At 32.9% G+C, this 19,900-nt stretch overlaps 1 protein-coding gene across 6 annotated transcripts in view; it reads right to left on the reverse strand.

Moving 5' to 3' along the window:
- Positions 1–19,900, reverse strand: part of FBXW7 (F-box and WD repeat domain containing 7) — a 213,398-nt gene that overhangs the window by 54,163 nt on the left and 139,335 nt on the right. Inside the window, exon 3 of one of the 6 annotated variants that reach the window (XM_054683426.2) lies at positions 6,439–6,616. The exons of the other annotated variants lie outside the window; for them this stretch is intronic. Within the exon in view, the coding sequence (XP_054539401.1) occupies positions 6,439–6,616 (178 nt within the window). The remainder of the gene's footprint in view (positions 1–6,438; positions 6,617–19,900) is intronic. 6 annotated transcript variants of the gene reach the window in all.

Consider the following 19,900-nt stretch of genomic DNA (forward strand, 5'->3'; position numbering starts at 1 on the left):
GCTGTTTTTGAACTGATACAATTTTTTCTGAAAAAATTTAATAATATTTATCAAGAATCTAAAGAAGTTCACACTCCTTGACCCAATAAAACTACTTGTAGAAATCTGTGTACAGTGATGTGGTTAAATTTATGCATAACGATGTTCAAAGCAGGTCACAATCTAAATCAACAATAGTGAGAAATTACGATATATTTATATGGCAGATTATATACTTTTGAATACCTACAGCCATGGGAAAATACTAGCAGTATATTAAAAATGAATTAAAGTGGCACTTTTGTTTAAAAAATTATATGCTTAAAATCCTTATTGTGGTTATTTCTGACCCGTGAGATTACTAATAATTTAGGAAACTGTAAAGACAAGTGCCTTTTCTACATTACATATTTCACATGTCTAATAGTTTTATAAAGAGAAGTAAAAGATATTAAATATTGGAGGGAAATAAAAATTCATTATATAGCCATTGAACTCAGACTTTGGAGGATATTAAATTACTAAATTTGGAAGGGTAATAATTCCCAAATTTGCTTTACCAACAGAGCTTATGATGGTCGGTGTTTTGGGTATGTATAAAATCTTCATATTAATGAAAATTTTATTGTAGAATAAATAATTAGAGATGTTATTTTCTGAAACAAAAGCAATACGACTGTTTAATAAGCCTAGCAGACCTTGCTGAAAAGTTCTAACAAACCCAACAGTCTACTACAGGAGTATAATAGATTAAAATTATACACCCCTTGAACTAACTGAAGTTTATACATACAAAAACAACAAATTAGGTTATGGACTAATTTGTTATAAGAATGAGAAGATTAAAATTTTGAATATAGGCTTGTCTATTATCATGAATAACTGAACAATGAAGAAAAACCTGAACCTAACACAGTATTGCTAAGAGGTCCTATGAGAGGTGCTGTGTTTTTTTGGTCATAATTGTCAAAAGTACTAATTGATTAACTGATGAGAATGGTACTGCATTGTCTTTTGAGGATAGTCACCTGTTAGGCACCCTGTTCTCAGTTGCCTGACCCCAGACCCTGAAGTATCATCCCTCAGTTTACAAAAAGACACAGGACAAACATGCATACGGTCTGAATATTTCCAGTTTTTTCATGACTAAAATTGTTACATAATCTGTGAGATAACTTTATAACTAAAAAAAAAAAACTTAAAAGGGATTACACAAAAAATTTTAAATTTATAAAGGGACGGTGCTACAAAAATTATTTGTAAGTCAATTGTTTGAAACTTTGTATTGTCTCATAGAAACAATGTCAACAGCAATAGGCCCCCAGACTAACCCTACAAAATACTAATAGTTGAAACGTGTTAAGTTCACAAGAAAAAAAATGTATATGTTACAAAGCATAGTAAAAGAACAGCTAGTACCTGCAGCATTAGAGAGTCCTGAGATTAAATACCAGCGTTACGAACTACCTGGAAAACTGGGAGTTATTAACTTATCTGAGCCTCAGTTTTCTCATCTACTGAATGGAGATAAAACTTACATTGTTCATTAACATTTAAACTATTTAAGGATTAAATGGATTAAAATATAAAAAGTAGCTGAGGAGTACCTAGAATACATAGTTGGCTCTTTTAAAATGATAGAAATCATCAATACCATTATTATACATTTAGAAGATAAATAATAAAAAGCAGTATGTTAAAATTCTAGTGATTAGGCCCGGCACGGTGGCTCTGCCTGTAATCCCAGCCCTCTGGGAGACCGAGGCAGGCGGATCAACTGCGGTCACGAGTTCGAGACCAGCCTGGTCAACATGGTGAAGCCCTGTCTCTACTAAAAATACCAAAAAAAAAAAAAAAAAAAAAAAAACAGTTATTAGCTGGGCATGGTGGTGGGCACCTATAGTCCCAGCTACTCAGGAGGCTGCGGCAGGATAATCGCTTGAACCTGGAAGGAGAAGGTTGCAGTAAGCTAAGATTGCACCAGCCTAGGTGACAGAGGAAGAGTCTGTCTCAAAAAAAAAAAAAAAAAAAAAAAAAAAATCAGAGTGATTAGATACGCAAAAATAAAATTCTTCCTCCCACAAACACAAAAGAACTAGAGAAAATGAGTCTTATAAAGGAAAGTAAAGGCTTAAAGCTCCAGAACCCCAATCTAAAAACTCACCATAAAATGAAACTTACACAAGCAAAAAGCTATATGCAAAAGAAAATTTACTACAGTACTGTTGTAACAGTAAAAACCTGTTTTTCACTGTTTTTATAAATAACATTTTATTAAAACACAGTCATGCCTATTTGTTTAAGTACTGTCTGTGGCTGCTTTCATGATAGAAAGGCAGAGAGAGCTGAGTGCAACAGAGGCCAACTACACGGTCCACAAAGCCTAAAATATTTACTGGCCCTTTGCAGAAAAAGCATGTGGACTCCTGATTTAAGATGACGATACATAAGATGTGACAGTAACACCTTTTCAAATGACACACAAATATTCTACTTTTATTTCTATTTTTATTTTAAAGAAAAATAATTTTAAGTACAGTATTTGGAATAGAATTTGATATAGAATATAATCACTATGAAATTGTTTTCAACTACTGGAAACGTCAGTTGTATATTTCACTATTTCCTGAGTTCCTGGGTCTCAGATGCATAAATCCTTGTCCCTTATCTGTGCTCCATCCTTTCCACCAAAGCTCTACTCCATTCTCTCCTGTGTTGCTGATGCCTATGCTACACAAACTCAAGAATATAGGAGGCACTCTAAATACAATATTTGTCTATAAACCAGCTGTCAAACCAGATATATTTAAGTCCCAAATAAACCAACAATTGCATGTTATTTGGAAATTTCTACTAAAATAGTAACACTGAAGAATAATTTTAAGAGAATATTCTAAATGCTTAAAAGTGCTCCAAACAAAAACAAAATGAGTCAAGAGATGAAATTTATGCATTAAAAGTCCATTTTCTTTCAACATACACTTATTATGCCGGGCATGGTGGCTCATGCCTGTAGTCCCAGCACTTTTGGAGGCTGAGGCGAGCAGATAAAACATTTGAGTCCAGGAGTTCGAGACCAGCCTGGGCAACATGGTGAAACCCCATCTCTACAAAAATACAAAAATTAGCCAGATGCGGTGGCATGCACCTGTAGTCCCAGCTACTTGGGAGGCTGAGGTGGGAGGATCTCTTGCACCCAGGAGATGAAGGCTGCAGTAAGCCAAGATGGTGCCACTACACTCCAGCCTGGGAGACAGAGTGAGACACTGTCCCAAAAAAAGCAAAACAAAAAACCATGCAATTATTAGTTGTAAGCTGCATCTTAATATAATTTCTCTTATTACTAGAAAGAAAAAAAATGTTGCTAGGTAAGCTATCTAGTGCCATCAAGATGTATCCTTATTTCATATATGCTTATAATGTGAAAAAATAATGCATCTTAGGATTTAAGAAATATAACATTACCATAATTAGGCATTCCAATTTCAAATAAAAAATAGTTATTTTTCTATAACCTATAAAATAACTGGTTATTTTAAATATCTTTACCTAATTATTTTATAGGTTAAATAATTTTTTCCTGTAAAATTTGTCTTCCCTTAAAAGACAACCAAGGCTTTTTTTAGTTAAAAATTGTATTCCCAAATTTTTCTGATACTAAGAAATACCTGCAGAACTTATTTTTAGTAAGTATTCCAGCTGATATTTATGACCAGGAAAATCTGAGAAAACACAAACAAATTATGAGGACTGCAAGACTAAAAACATTTTTTTCTTTCTCTCTTCTAATTTTAGTTTTTTTTCAGAGGCAAGGTCTCACTCTGTCACCCAAGCTGGAGTGCAGTGGTGCCATCACAGCTCACTGCAACCTCTAACTCCTGGGTTCAAGAAATCCTCCTACCTTGGCCCTCAAAGTGTTGGGATTACAGGCGTGACCCACCATGCCTGGCCTAAAAACATTTTCATTTGAAGGTAAATGATTAATAGCTAGGTTGCTATTTATTTACTGTTGTTAGTATTAAATCCAATGCTTATAAATTATCTCAGATGAGCAGCTAGAATAATTTATATAATACATTAACTACCAGTACTATTATTACACTTAATAGTAAGGTAAATTAATTTCCTGAAAATATTTGAAGAGATATAAATTGAAGTTATAGTTATTACTGCTACCTTAAAATTTTTTCCACTATTTTCAAACTTTTTTTATTCTGTCCAAAATATTAACTGTGCAAACATTAACTTGATTCAGTATCTATGATGACTGGAAGGAAAATACCATGCTTTCAAATTTTAATAGATCAAGACTGCATATAGTCTCATAAGCAATAACTATACATTACATTCAGCTCATGACTTAGAAGGAAAAAAGTGGTCTGTAAAATACAGAAGAATGTTTGCTTTGTGTGCTTTGCTGTCAAGGTGTATAGCAATCTGCTTGAAAGAAAGTAAAAATACCCGATGTAAAAGCCATACAATACTTCAGGTACAAAATATTATTAATTATAACATATTTAAAATATCTTTAAAATTTCTAATAAAGAAAAATGGGAAAGTTAATAAATAACACAGAAAATGTAAATCAACTAACCATTTGCAAAAAGGAAAGAAAGGATATAATTTCACAATCCCTCTAATATTTCTAGTAGTCAGAGTCAATGAGTTATGCAATAGTAAATTATTGGCCGGCAGGCTAAAATTGAATGTGTTCATTTTGTTTTTTAAATATCTTCTAAAAATTTTTAATATGAATTTCATTTTTAATATTTAGTTTTATTCTGCTATTACAACTGCAAGGCTATAATTTAACATAACACAGTAACCTAGAAAAGTCAAATTAAATAGTGACCCCAGAAAGCCCTCAGGAAAGCCTTACAGTTCTCTATTAATTTATCTTACAGAATCTTCTCCTATGTCTTTTAAACTTAATGTCCATGTTAGAAGACAAAGACAGGAAATATATACTGTAACGTAATGAGGTAATCTCCCATATGTACTTGTTTATTAAAAATATTCAATAAAAAAATTAACTTGATTATTAACATCTTAACCCTTTAATTTTAAAAAGCCCTACACTTCTTTTTCTCAATTTTTAATTTTATTTGTATTGGTATCTTCTTTTACAGAGGTATAAGATAATAAATTAGTTTATTAGTGACTTTAAAGCTATTAGAGGCCTCTATAAAATGCTCAAATCAGAGCAGTGACCTCATTCAGAAGAAGCTATTAAAATGACAAGGTGAAAGCAGACAAAATAAAACAAACACTTTCTTAAAACAGTAAAGTACAAAAGTAACAAGAGGGTGCTGGGGATATTTGTATTCTGTTTTCGATGTTTAAACTGTATTACATTTTAACCTCATGTAAAAGTTTTCCAACATGGCTGCCACTTGTTTGGAGTAGAAGTGGAAACTACTCAAAAAGAACTAAGCTAACTAGAAAACATGTTTTTATGAAGGTTAAGTTCCAGCAAATAGAAGATTCTCTTTATTAAGGAGGAAAAATATTCTTCCAGTGTTAAGGATTATTCTATTTAGTAGAATATTTCCCCTTTAGCTAAAAGAAAAAGTACAATACAATTATGTGTCAATTAAAAACAAAATAAAACTTTAAGAAACGCACAAAAAGATAGAACCCTAACAGTGTTGATATACACAAATACATTCATTTAATCCCAAGCAGTGGTTTGTTTGTTTGTTTTAGGCTCATAAACCTATGTTAGATCTAAAAATATATCACTCTAATAAATAATTTGAAACTGGCAATTAAAATTAACTCAGGAAATACAAAAAATTGCTCATGTTAACAGGGTTAAAACTTGTTGACCAGGGAGAGGAGTACGTAATCCTGAGAAACATCCAATAGATCATACAAGTTCTACAAAATGTTTGTTAGTTCAGGATTGTCTATATATAAACCATATCGTGACTGCCACACAATAGCATGCTCTTTTTATTTTATATAACAGCAAAAAGTAGTGTTCCTATTAAGTTTGAATGTAAGGAATAGCAATTAAAAAAAATAATACAGCTTAAGAGGCCAAAGAAGCCTAAGGATTTGGAATACTTTTTAACGAATGAAATGCTGTATTTCCCATGTATAAGGAGAATACCATCAACTTTTTGCCTTTCATGCAAAAACTACAAATTTACAGTGCTAATATTTGTCAACGTATTTCAAAACATACCTTTTTACACTTACTAATTTTAGATAAATCTGCAGGATTCTAATTTCATGAAAAATAAATGAGAGAAAAAGGTGAACTGGGTAACCCTATCTTCTAGGCTCTATATCATATTATAAAACTATCACTTATATAAGTGTTTACTGGCTACACAATGCATTGATAGTTTTAATTTTAAATAAAAACTGAAATTTGAGGCATCTTTTCACTAAAAGAGGCCAAGGTACTTCACTTAAATAAACATTCATATTTTTCAAATGTGTGAGACTTACCCGTCTTCGACAAAAAGGGAGGCCTTGGGCAATGATGCTAATGCTAAATATCTTCATCACAGTTTGATGTGGTAGAGGCTCTTTTGCACTTTTAAGATCAACAGGAACCAAGCCATGGTTTAGAGTAGCTTTTCCCGGTTTTGACATTTTAAAACTCCTCTTGGTTGACGAATACTCTCTACATGTAATACAGGCACATTACTAAAAGCTCTAACCACTAAATTTTAAAAATATATATTTAATAATAGTTTTTAAAAGGCTGAGAACCCAAGGCCTGCTGCTTTTGTCTTTCAACCTTCCCCTACCAAATGTCCTGACCTGTCTGAGGCTTGGTGAAGTGCAAACTATCCTAGAATAGCCAGGAATTATAAACTACTGAAGTGAAAGCTCCTGCTCCTGCCAGTCAAACAGCTGGTGAACCTCTCATACAAAGTCAGTAATGTGAACACAATCAAAGCAGGGCTGTGCTGTAAGGTCCCTTTTAATATTTCTCCAACTAACTAATCTAAGAGTGTTTCCTAGAAAGTGAAAGTAAATTTTTACTTACAAAAATAAAATAAAAAAAAAAAAACATTGTATCTTGAGTATCTATTAAGTCTTCCTTATCCAAATGTCAGCATTAATATTTTAGGAATGTTTTGAATTCTGTTACAAATTTTGTTTTGAATTTTTTGAACTGTGTTTACGTATGGTTTAAAAAAAAAACACACACATATGTATGTTTGTTCTACCTTAGATATATTATAATGAGCACTATTTTCAAGTGTGTGCTCTCTTTCCCTTTTCCATACACACCATTCTTTATCTCATACTCACTAGACATTAAATACTGTATACTCTGGTTCTCTAATAGCTATTAATACACACTTCAGATTAATCTTTGTACCAGAGTTTTCAATTGTCAATCTTCAAATCTGAAAAACTTATTGATTATACTTGAAAGCATAACAGTCACCCAACTGATTAAAGACATGTAAAAAGTGTATTTATTTATAAAGTAATCTATGATGGGAAGCAATTATAGTAAAATGGGAGAGTAACTAGCCAGTCCATTGCAAATCCCTAGTGCCTAATTTCTCCTTCACAGTATGGTCAGATAAATCTTCCTAAAACACAGAGAGGGAATGCAGTGTGCCGTTTACTCCTCAAGAACCTTCAATGGTTCTCCAAGGCCTAAGATAAAGTCTGGAGATGAAGACTCTCTTCAAAGTGGCCCCAAACTAAACTTTCCAGCATTATCTCAAATATTTCCCTAAATTAACCATTTGTGCAAGTGTTAATTAATCTTTATACTATAATCCATATTCCTAACAGATAGTAGATAATGATTGTGAACTATCCATTCACAGTGCTCAATCAACTATTCTCTCTTTCCATTCTATTTTCTTCTTCCAACAGCCAGTCAGCTCCACTTATCTCTCCTTCCAACTTTTAACTTCCAAGCTTTTATGGAGTTTTATAGCAGGAATTTTGACGGAGACAAGAAAGGATTTGAAAGGAGAAAGTTAGAAATGGGTGATTTCTTTTTGACTTTGGAAAGATTAGCATTGCTAAATATTAAAGTGGGCTGCTGGGAAGGCAATCTATGCACAAGAAATAGTCCCATTCCTATTAGTAGACCTTTCTCTTATACCACAATTTAAAATGTAGTTAAAAATGCAAAATCACTGGCAGCAATGCTACACAAAAACAGATTTCTCCAAAGATATGTAAATGGTCAATAGGCACATGAAAAGATGCTCAACATCACTAATTAGGGAAATGCAAATCAAAGCCACAATGCGCTACCACTTCACATCCATTAGGATGGTTTTAAAACAAAACAAAACAGTAAACAACAAGCATGGGCTAGGATGTGGGGAAATCAGAACCCTTGTGCATCCTTGGCGGCAATGTGAAATGAATGTAGCTGCTGTAGAAAATAGTATGGCAGTTCCTCAACAAATTAAACATAAAATCAGCACATGATCCAGCATTTCCACTTCTGAGTATATACCTTATAATTAAAAGCAGAGACTTGAACAGATACCTGTATACACATGCTTATAGCAGCCTTATTAACAATAGCCAAAAGGTAGAAGCAACTCAAGTCTCAATCAATGAATGAATAAACAAAATGTGACATATACAAACAAGGGAACATTATTCAGCTCTGAAAAAGAAGGAAATTCTGACATATGCTACAACATGCATGAACCTTGAAGATACTATACTAAGTAAAATAAGTCAGTCAAAAAAGGATAGTGTATGATCCACTTATATAAGGTACTTGGAATACTTAAATTTGCATAGATAGAAAACAGAATCATGGTTGTCTGAGACAGGGAGGGGGGAAATGAGAGTTAGTGTTTAGTTGGCACAGAGTTTCAGTAGGAGAATATGAAAATATTCTGAAGATGGATAGTGGTAATGGTTGTATAACAATGTAAATATATTTAGTGCCACTGAATTGTATACTTAAACATGGTTAAAATATTAAATTTCATGTTATGGATATTTAACCATAAATTTTAAATGTTTTTAAACAAAAAAGGAAATGACTGAAAATGGAACAATCATCACAAAAAAACCTCGAGAGATCTAAGGTTAGGAGAGAGAAGAGATAATATGAGAGTGTTGGAAACCTATAAATTGGTAGTAGAAAAAAAGTGAGAATGATATCCAAGATACCATGTCTACAGCCCTATGAGACAACTTACTATCCTGCAGAATGAATACTAGGTTCATGCTAGTCTTAGCATCTCCTCAGATGTTCACTTTATTTTCCAACATAAGACTAATCGTTTTGTTTGTGAAACATATGTCATATTTTGTCCTTCTCTCATTAGACAATCCCTTTTGCTAAAGTAGGTCCCATGGAATATCCTTATCTCAGTTACTAACACTACCTGTTAATATTACAACAGTTTTCTGCAGTCTGAGATTATTTTCAAAAAAATTCTGTCTCAGTGATACCTTTGAAATCAATTGGATAATTAACCCCCCTGAATTTCTTTTCCTGAACTACATAGAAGATACAATTTTAACAATGTGATACTCCAATGCAGAAAAATGAGAAGAGGGTAATATATTCTACGAGTTTAACATGTTCATTTGGCATTTAGAAAAATGAATCAAAGACCTAGTTAACAATCAGCGGTTATTCCACTGGTTAATAAAGATAATGTATTCAATATTACAAATTTTCACTTTTACATTTAAAAGCCCTCAAAGAACTCTAAAGTCACATGTATTTACATGCAGACATTTTAAAGATAAGAAAAATCCCTGATTTCAATGAGTCTGATCCTAACGGGGGGAAAAAAGATTTAGAATTGAAAAGAACTTGGATTGGGAAAATTAAAACTAAAATCAACAGTTTCTAGTTTCTAAGAGACCAAAAGTTATTATGAAGTAAAGCTAGGCTTTTCATTTTCATGAAATAATTTACAATGACAACAGAAACAAAACATAAGTGAACACAATTAAGGCTGTTTGTACCTCAAATGTGGAGTTTTTTAGTGGATACCAAGTTTTGGTAAGCACAAGGGGGTAACATTCTAATTTAATTATTATTTTTTAAAATCAGTAAATAGCTGCCCTCAACTGGATAATACAGGGCATTGCAACTGTGGCAAACCAAACGCTGTAACAGAATCATGTGTTTGTCATAATATATTTTTGGAAAAAGAAGACATTATCAGTGATTGGGCAAAGTGAGTACTAATTTCCAAATGTATATACTACAAGTTTCATTTTTTTGGGAGGATTCAAGTAACAGTATTTCTAATGCGATATTCCCAATCAACACGAAACACTCAAAAACCAAACCTTCAAATATAGACAAAAACCCTAATAAATGAGGGAAATCATAGACAAGGTATATAAGAACCCCAACTGTTAATACTTCAAAATGTAGCTAATTCCATGTGTTCAAGAAAAGATAAAGTCTGAGTCTCAATTCTACTCTTAAAAACATTAAAGATACTCTTTAATTACTACCCAAATTGAGACTCTTAAAAACAGACAAGCTCTTTTAAAGATGATACCACAAATAATAAGGCAGTGCAATATGATAGGTAGGAGCATGGACTCCAGAACCAAACTAACTTAGTCCAATAGTCCAAATCCTGGCTTTACCAGGTATGACCTTAATTTAATTTGTGTCTCAATTTCACCTAGGCAGTACTCATAGGACTGTTGTGAGGATTAAAAATTAGTTGATATAAGTATACAGAGTAACGCCTCACATCTAGTAAGTGTTCGATAGTGTTAATTAAACTGTCATTATGATTACCACTACTATTAATGGAATCAAAAATCACATAGAGCTTTGTAGATTACATTTCCAATTTTAAAATCACCAGGAAATAAAGCAGATTCTAAAATCCATCTATAATAACTTTGGAAAAGAATATTTTAAAACATATTATCTGTAAGTTTCAGAAAGACTTCTATAATTCTGTCAAAATTTTTGCCAAAATATGAAGCTGTAGTATCTTAGCCATAGTGTCTTGGCATTTTAAGATTCCAGATACCACTGATCATCCAAGATGGGCTAAACATTAGGGAACTTGTAGTAAAGAAAAGGTCTTTATATAAGGTAACTTATTTTGCCCACTTATCACTCCCTGATTTTCTTTCTTCTAAAAATTTGCATCCATAAAAACAATTATATATAAATGTAACATGTAATAAAATATCACCAATACGGTATCTGTAAAATGCATTACAAGTCCAAGCACTCCAATTCTCTTGTAACAACAATAAAAATACCATCACAGCAATTTACTCTGGATTTCCATCTTTTCTTTCATTCAGTATTATACAAAAGGCTAGAAATTTAACTGCTCCTGACCAAAGCCACAGCATATGAGCAGCACAAAGATTTTCCATTTTTCATAAATTATTCCTGAATCAGCTAAAACAAATCACTCAGAAGATGTAAATCTCCCTGCAAATTCAAATTGACTTTATACCAAGAATTTTCAAAGTCTTACCTCAAAAACTTTCACAGGAATAATATCAACGTATGTTATTTGAATTCAGTATTATTCACTGCTTCTGTGAATTCAGGCAACAAGTGACTTACTCTGTTGTAGAAACAGAAAGTCCCACATGCTAAAAAGTATACCATTACTGAAGTGCAATAAATCAGAATCAAAATCCTTCTGATCAGATAATATGGTATTATCAAGCATACTCACTTATTTCACAGATACAGAGTAAGGCAGATTATTTTATCTACCAAATCAGTTTTTAGTCTTCCTAACATCATAGATATCAGAGTATTAAAGTATTTCCCTACCAAGCAATTCACAAATGAACGCAATTCATGGTTGAAGATGGAACAATTTAAACACAGAGGAAAACAATCATAAATCAATAAATTAAACCCTCTGTTTAATGATAAATTATCAAGCTTGTATTAGCAAAAACTGTAAAAAAAAAAAAAAAAATCCAGCAAGCAACATATTACTTTAAATGCAGAAACATAAATACAATTAGATTGGGCATCAAGGAAAAAAAACATGGCATACCTTTTTTTTTTTTTTTTTTTTTTTGAGACTGAGTCTTGCTCTGTTGCCTAGGCTGGAGTGCAGTGGTGCAATGTCGGCTCACTGCAACCTCCGCCTCCCGGGTTCAAGCAATTCTCCTGCCTCAGTCTCCTGAGTAGCTGGGATTACAGGTGCCCACCACCACGCCCAGCTAATTTTTGTTATTTTTAGTAGAGACAGGGTTTTACTATGTTGGCCAGGCTGGTCTCGAACTCCTGACCTTGTGATCCGCCCACCTCGGCCTCCCAAAGTGCTGGGATTACAGGCGTGAGCCACCGCGCCTGGTCAGGATATCTTTTAAAGTTTTAGTATTTTTTTTTAAGCTTTAGTATTCACAAAAGGTATGTCAAATAAATTAAAATGTTTTTATAAGATTAAAATCACATTTAAAATGATTACTAAAAATGTTCTAAAAGATATTTATTTACATGCTCAAAGTGCTCACTCAGATTACAACTTCCAATTATAATGTATTTGAGACATTACACGTATGTAAACATTCAATGGACAACATACTGCACTTCCCTGCTAATTTTCTTCATTTGGGCAACAAGGGCGGCCCCTAACTAAAAGAAATATGCTTGGGTTCTGAAGCAGCACATACAACATACACAAGTGTTATAAAAATGTGACCTGATAATTGGACATTTGCAAAATAAAAGCATTGCATGTACATGCCTATATGCACAGATAGGTAGCATTCTCAAAATAAAAATGCCAGAATACTAGATTATATAAGGTATTGTAACTGCTCTGATTTATGAAATCAACATCTCAATGTTAGACATTTAAGCTGTTTTATATTCCAGTTATTTCCAAAAATTTTGCTGAAAATACATTACAAATTAAAAAGTAAAACACAGAAAACCAACCAAAACAAGTGCTAATAAATTATAAGTTGACAGATGACAAAACCATCCCATGGTACACCAGAAACTCCAAGATTCAGGAACCTTAACTATTTAATGTCTTGCAGTACAATTACCTGGAGTTTATACTTCAGATTTCTACAAAAAGGAGGCTAAATATTTAATAGATATAGACTATCTGACTTCTCTTCAGATGATTGAGATTAAGTCCCTTGCAGGTTTAAGAGTATATTACATCTCTAAATCAACAGAATGAAAAGACAACCTACAGAATGGGAGAAAATATTTGCAAACTATGCTTCCAACAGGGGGCTGATACGCAGAATTGACAGGCAACTCAACAACAAAAACCAAATAACTTCATTAAAAAGTGGGCAAAGAACATGAATAAATACTTCTCAAAAGAAGACATACATATTTTTTCATGCCTACAAGCATGAAAAAATGTTCAACATCATTAATTATCAAAGAAATGCAAAGTAAAACCACAATGAGATCTCATCTCACACCATTCAGAATGGCTATTATTAAAAAGACAAAAAATAATAGATGTTGGCGAGGATGTGGAGAAAAAGAAATGCTTATACGGTGTTGGTGGGAATGCAAATTAGTACAATCTCTATGGAAAACAGTATGGAGATTTCTCAGAGAACTAATAATAGAACTATCATTTGATCCAGCAATCCCACTACTGGGCATCTACCCAAAAGAAAAGAAATCATTATTTTAAAGATGCCCAAGAATTTAGTTGGTGATTATAATAGTTATAACTTTAAGTCAACTATGATAACTAACCCACATATATATATGTGCACACACACACACAAATGGAATACTATTCAGCTATAAAAAAGAATGAAATGTCTTTTGCAGCAACATGGATGGAATTGGAGGTGATTCTTCAGTGAAACAACACAGAAACAGAAAGTCAAATACCACGTTTCACTTAAAAGTGAAAGCTAAGTAAAGTGTACACATGAACATAGAGTGTGTAGTAATAGATATTAAGAGACTCAGAAGGGTGACATGCAGGGAGGATGCTGAGAGATGAGAAATCACTTAACGGGTACAATGTATACTATTTGGGTGACAGGTACACTAAAGGCCCAAATTTCACCACTATGTAATATATCCATGTAAAAAAAACTAGAGTACCCCTTAAATTTATACCAAAAAAAAGTATATTACAGCTCTAATAATATTACATATATGGCCTTCTTGTAAGAAGGTTCAATTTGGTGAGCTTTCCTTTATTATAGTTTAGTGAACAATATAGCTAGTTTATAAAATATATCGAAATAAAATGCATTGTTTCAATTCTTTTGTGTCTGCCTTCTTTTACAAAAGGCATGTATGCCTGTGCTCTAAATGTTTTTGTATAGTAATAAGAAAACATTTTTATTGGAAAGAAGCTACAGGCATAATGATTTTTAAAGAAATTTTTAAAAGATGAAATTCAAGAAAAATAACCTCAGGATTTTTCTGATTCCATATTATACTATAATAATATGTGTGTGTGTGTTTATATATTTTTTTCCTCTCCTACCTACTGTAGTGGTCTAAACACTAGCATATAGAGTATATTTGACTTTTTTTTTTTTAATGAGTAAACTTTGGATTTTATTTCTATTATTTGTGCCTAAGAACTTTAGTTGTTAAAATACTTTTCCTCATCCTTTCATTAAGCATTTTAAAAAGTACTTAAGATAAAAAAAAAATCCAACTATCCCACTGAATTTTCTAAGTATTTCAGAAATGCCCAGTATGAAGTCTTCAATGACTTAACATAACCTGTCTCATGATTAAGCTTAACTCTTACAGGCTGAGCTGGGTTACCCCAGCTGTTAAAATGGCCTTACACAGCTGCTCACCAAGAATTTAGTTCGTGATTATTATAGTTACACCTTTAAGTCAACTATGACAAAAATGACACAGTAATTACAGGTATTTCAGTCATGCAAAAAGCCTCATGTAATGACAGAGTAAGTGATTTAAAGTAATCTAATTTTCCATAATTCTCAAAATAAAATTTAAGTCTAAGAAAGACAATAACTTCTTTAATATCAGTACTTAAGTCCATAAACAGTTTAAACATAACAGTTTAAACTTTCAGTTAAAATAAATTAAACATTACTTACCAATAATATCTTTCTCTTATAAAAATTCTTAAGAGTATTTCAGGCCAGGGAGTCATAATACTAATTATACTAATAATTAGGACTAAGGAAATAATACTAATATTCTTTTAAAATACAGTAAGTAATTGTGTGTTTTTTTTGCTACGCAGCTTTAAAAAATTAAGCTATAACGCAGAAGGCTCAACCAAATTGACAGTTCGACAAATTATAAAAATTTATCTTATGAAAAATAAAAAGCTACACTTATGGAAACATAAAAAATCTGAAGGAGTGCTGGTGCTTTAAATAGGTAAAATAGGAGGGGGACATTATTTCCTATACTGTTGAGTTTCTGATGCAATTATAAATAAAAATCAATATATTTTGAGTAAGATAAACATAGTACCATACTTCATTTATATAATTTTCAGTAATGTGCTATGAAAGTATGTGAGATTTATTAATATTAACTGAAAGTACTTCAGCACAGAATTTAAGTATAGAATTAAAGTACAGAAAACAAGTATAAGATTAAGCAATAGAAAATACATATTTAGAACTTAATTCTTGGACGGGCTGACAGTTGATACCACTGGACTTTTACGCTGTCAATATTACATACTCAAAAAAATAACTTTTCTGAAAAATATCAATGTTATTTTTTGTAGCTGAGGTTTAAATTAAGCTGAGAGCCTAAGTTTTCATTCTTTACAATAAGTAAAACACTAACTGGCTATCAAGAAAAATTAAAAACAAAGAAAGAAAACTCAATTCCTACTATTCTTTAGTATGCCTGTAATACAAAGATCTTGGGATAGAAAGATAAATAAGTCTAAGGAGACTATCAGAGATCAGTAAGAGATATAAAGGAAGTCTGCAGCTATAGGGCTTAGAAAATATGTACGCATTGTTTCAGACTGGAACAATGATAAGGGGAAGAGATTAAACTCTGACAAGAGTTTCTACTAGATCATGCTTTGTATCACTTAATCACCACGCCGAAACCCTGAGGTATCATTATCCTTGTCTACTTGTTACAGACAAAACTAAGGCTCAGAAAGGCTTACAAATTTGCCCAAGGTAACACAGCTGCCAGGTAGTAGAGTTGAGATTTTAACCCTGGTATGTCTAATTCCTAAACCTGTGCTTTGTAACAGAACATCTATCCAATTCCACAGAATGTTACATCCTAACTTAGTTGTGTTACTTCCTAAATTAGTTGTTCGGAGACACTTCTTTGTCAGTGTTTCAGATATGTAAGTTTGTCAGATATAAATGAGTTCTAGATAACTGAAATAAAGTATTGTATAAGACATTTACATATTAAATATGGAATGTTTTAATGTGCCTGATTTTTATGAAGCCCAAATTTAAAAAAAGAAACAGGAATAACATCAAAGATATTATGAACTCTTATAGCAAACTGTATTCTCAAAGGTAGTCACAACGCTGTCCCCCATCTTGCATGCTCTTCTTGCAAGGTGTCTCTGAGACTCCTTTCACTAAGAGGGAGAGGCCATGTCCCCTTGCCTTAATAACAGGCCAGACCTTTGTGACTGTTTGGACCATTAGAGATAGTAAAAATGGTATCATGTGACTTCCCAGGCTGAGTCATAAAAAGGAGATTCAGCTTCCACCTTGCTTGCTGGAACACTCACTTGGTAGTCCTGATGTGCTGGCTAAGTAGTACCTTCAGGCCACCATGCTCTGAAGAAGCCCAAACTAGCCCAGGTAAAAAGACTGTATTATATAGAGATGTTAGGAGATGATACGGAAAAAGAATTTCTGGGTCAGCCCTCAGCTGTTCTAGACCCCCACTTTTGCACCTCCAGCCATGATCTGACTGCCACCCAGAGTTAACAATGGCCAGATCAGCCCTCCTCAAATTACAAACCTATAAGAACAATGAGAAATAATAAAATTCTCGTTTGTTATAATCCACAAAGCTTTGACGGTGATTGGTCAGGTGACAATGGATAACCGAGACATCTTATAAAACAAGGAGCTCTAAGTTGGTTTATAGTCATCCTAGTGGAGTGTTAATTTTACAATGTAACAGGAATGGAAAGGATAACAGGTGATTCAAAATGAAAACGTTAAGTGATCATCTTGAGGATGGCAAAATTTTGGGTGACAATTTCCCACCTTGACACTTAATGGAAATGAGGCCTTAGCAAGTTTCTATTTTCATAATAAAACTTTTTAAAGAGTTACTTTGGCTTGAATTTACATCTAAAGTCATTTGATGTTATGACCAAGAAAGGAAAAATCAAACTCACTTTTGGATTTCCTAAAATCATGCTTTTGTCTATATTCCAAGCAAATTCAGATGACAAATAAGGCAAGTATAATAAAGGAGAAAAACAAATTAGGTTTAAGATCTGAAAAGCCCTTTTAGAAGGTGCAGTTGATGTTGCCATGTAAGTACATGTGCCCAGCAAAGCCATTTGTTCCATATTTTCAAAAGAAGGTGAAAAAAATCAATATTTTTGTGTGAACTCTCAAGATTTTCCAATGTTGGCAACAAATTTAAATGTGTTTTAAAAATACATTCAATGGTAAGCTGTCATGATGAAAAGAAAAAGATTTAAATACCTACAAGGCACCATTTTGTAATCTCTATTCTGTTCCCTTCTGAGTAAAGAAGCACAAAAATATAATTAAAATAAAATGTAAGATTAGTGATAATCTAACTGATAGAGAATAATGATTCTGTCTTAAAGTTTTAATTTTCTTTTCTATACCAAGTAACAGAGTAAAATGATAATGATGAATAAACCCCAAAACTGAGACACGTGATAAACACTACAGAGGTACCTCAGTATATTTAAGTTTTTCACTCATTAAACCCTAAGACAGATGGCAGCATATCGGTAAAGTACAAACAATTCATTCTAGAAAATTAAACTTATAATGTGGTCTTATATTAATAGAACCAACATCTGTAGCTAAGCAAATGAATAACTGTTGGCACTTACTCCTCAAATTCACCAGTACCTTCTTCATACTTCCATTCCTCATTTGCATCTGATTTCAATAACCAAAAACTGCCATGGAAACCAACCAAGTAATGCATCTCCTAAAAGCAACTGCTATTTCTAAAGCAGAGAAACTACCTTTTGCATCAGCAAAAACCAACTGACAGAAGGACAAGGTACGTTTGAATAAAACAGACCCTTTTCTGGGGAGGGGGAAAGATACAAAAAATTTTTAAACATCATTTTTAAACCTGATCTATGAAAACAATCATCATTCTTCCTGCATTTCATATAATTAGAGGTTAAAGTTTATATGCAAGATGCTACCCTGACAATACTTATTATAAGGAATGAAGTTAATATCCTATGTCAGATACAGCTAGAAGTTACCCTAATAATTTACGAAGTGTTCTCTAAAATGTATCCTAAAGATAATTTTAACCTACCCAAAACTATTGTTCCATTCATAGTGATTGCTTCATTTGTTTATAATCATCTCTTCACTGTGAAAAACTTAGATATTTTCTGTAGTATCAAGCAGTAATTCTAGAATTTCTACAGACGTGCCAAAGAACATCTTCCCTTGCATTTATTCCAGTTTCAGCTATTCAGTTCAAGAACACCCAAATATCATTAAAGAATAAAACTTGCCTTTTCCTCTCTTCTGAACATTTTCATATGAGTACTCAAAGCTCTAAGATTACCAAACTTGACTTGTAGGTTCTTTTACAAATTCCTTCTAAGTTCAGCATTAACAACCAATTAGGGAAAAAATATCTGTCGGGGATCAAGAGTGCTTCATAGTTAGCAGTAACAAAATGTGCAATATCAAACAGCTGAACTATATGCTAAAAGCCATTAATAATGTAGGCAAAAGTCAATGGAATAGTTTCAACCCACCCAAAAGAGCATCTTTGGAACTAAAAATATTTTGCATAGCATTCCTCCCAGCCTGAACTAGTAAGTTAGTTATAGCATAGACTTGTAACATTACAATAATTAACCTTATAATATACCATAGCAAATGCTCATTAAGGATTTGCTATATGCCAGTCATTGTCCTGAGTACTTTGCATACATTACCTCACTGAATCCTCTCAATAACACTATGTGGTAGATGCTACTACCGTCCCTAAGAAACTCTACAAGGTTAACGGTTTGTGCAAGGTCAAACTGCCATGAAGTGACAGAGCTAGCATTTGAAAATCCCCCCGTAGTTTGACCTTAGAGATCACACTGTACCACTATTCATGAGCATTAATGCATTTGTTATAGATATACTGTTGAGGACATGATCTACTGAGTCACTCAGGAAGTCCTATGTGGGAAATTCCTTTTATGTAATATTAGGAAAGATGCATGGGTGTGCATAAGTGTGTGTGTGTGTGACATATTTTCTCTTCCCCTGAGGACTCAGTACATCGTCAATTTTATCACAGGGCAGCAGAGACAACAAACTACACACCAGTGTTTTGCAAACTTCAGTTTACATGAAAATCAGTTGAGAACTTATTAAAAATGCACATCCCGACCCTGGAGTTTAGTTAAGAAGCTCTTGAGAGTAACCCAGAAATCTGTTATTTTTAAAAAGCACTCCAGATGCTTCTGATGCAGCTGGTCCAAGGTAACACTTTGAAAAATACTGGTGCAGACACTTAAGAGTGGACAACCTATATCCTATTACTAGCTTTCTCCAACTCATCATAACTCAATCCTTACCTCTTCTCATGACCTTGCCCTCATATTCTACACTCCAGTATTGTCCCTGGTTCTGATTTTCATGTACACTTTGTCACTTTATTATATGTATTTTTCCTACATATAGACCACTTCAAATCTCAAATTCCTTGTGGAAGTTGGATACTCATTTCTTTAAAATGAGGTCAATTCATTTGGCAGTTTAATAACTAAAATCAGTATACCAAACTCATAAGGAAAAGTCTGTAGGTCACTGGCTAAAG

The sequence above is a fragment of the Pan troglodytes genome, chromosome 3, assembly GCF_028858775.2.
Source record: "Pan troglodytes isolate AG18354 chromosome 3, NHGRI_mPanTro3-v2.0_pri, whole genome shotgun sequence".
NCBI classification, from domain to species: domain Eukaryota; kingdom Metazoa; phylum Chordata; class Mammalia; order Primates; family Hominidae; genus Pan; species Pan troglodytes.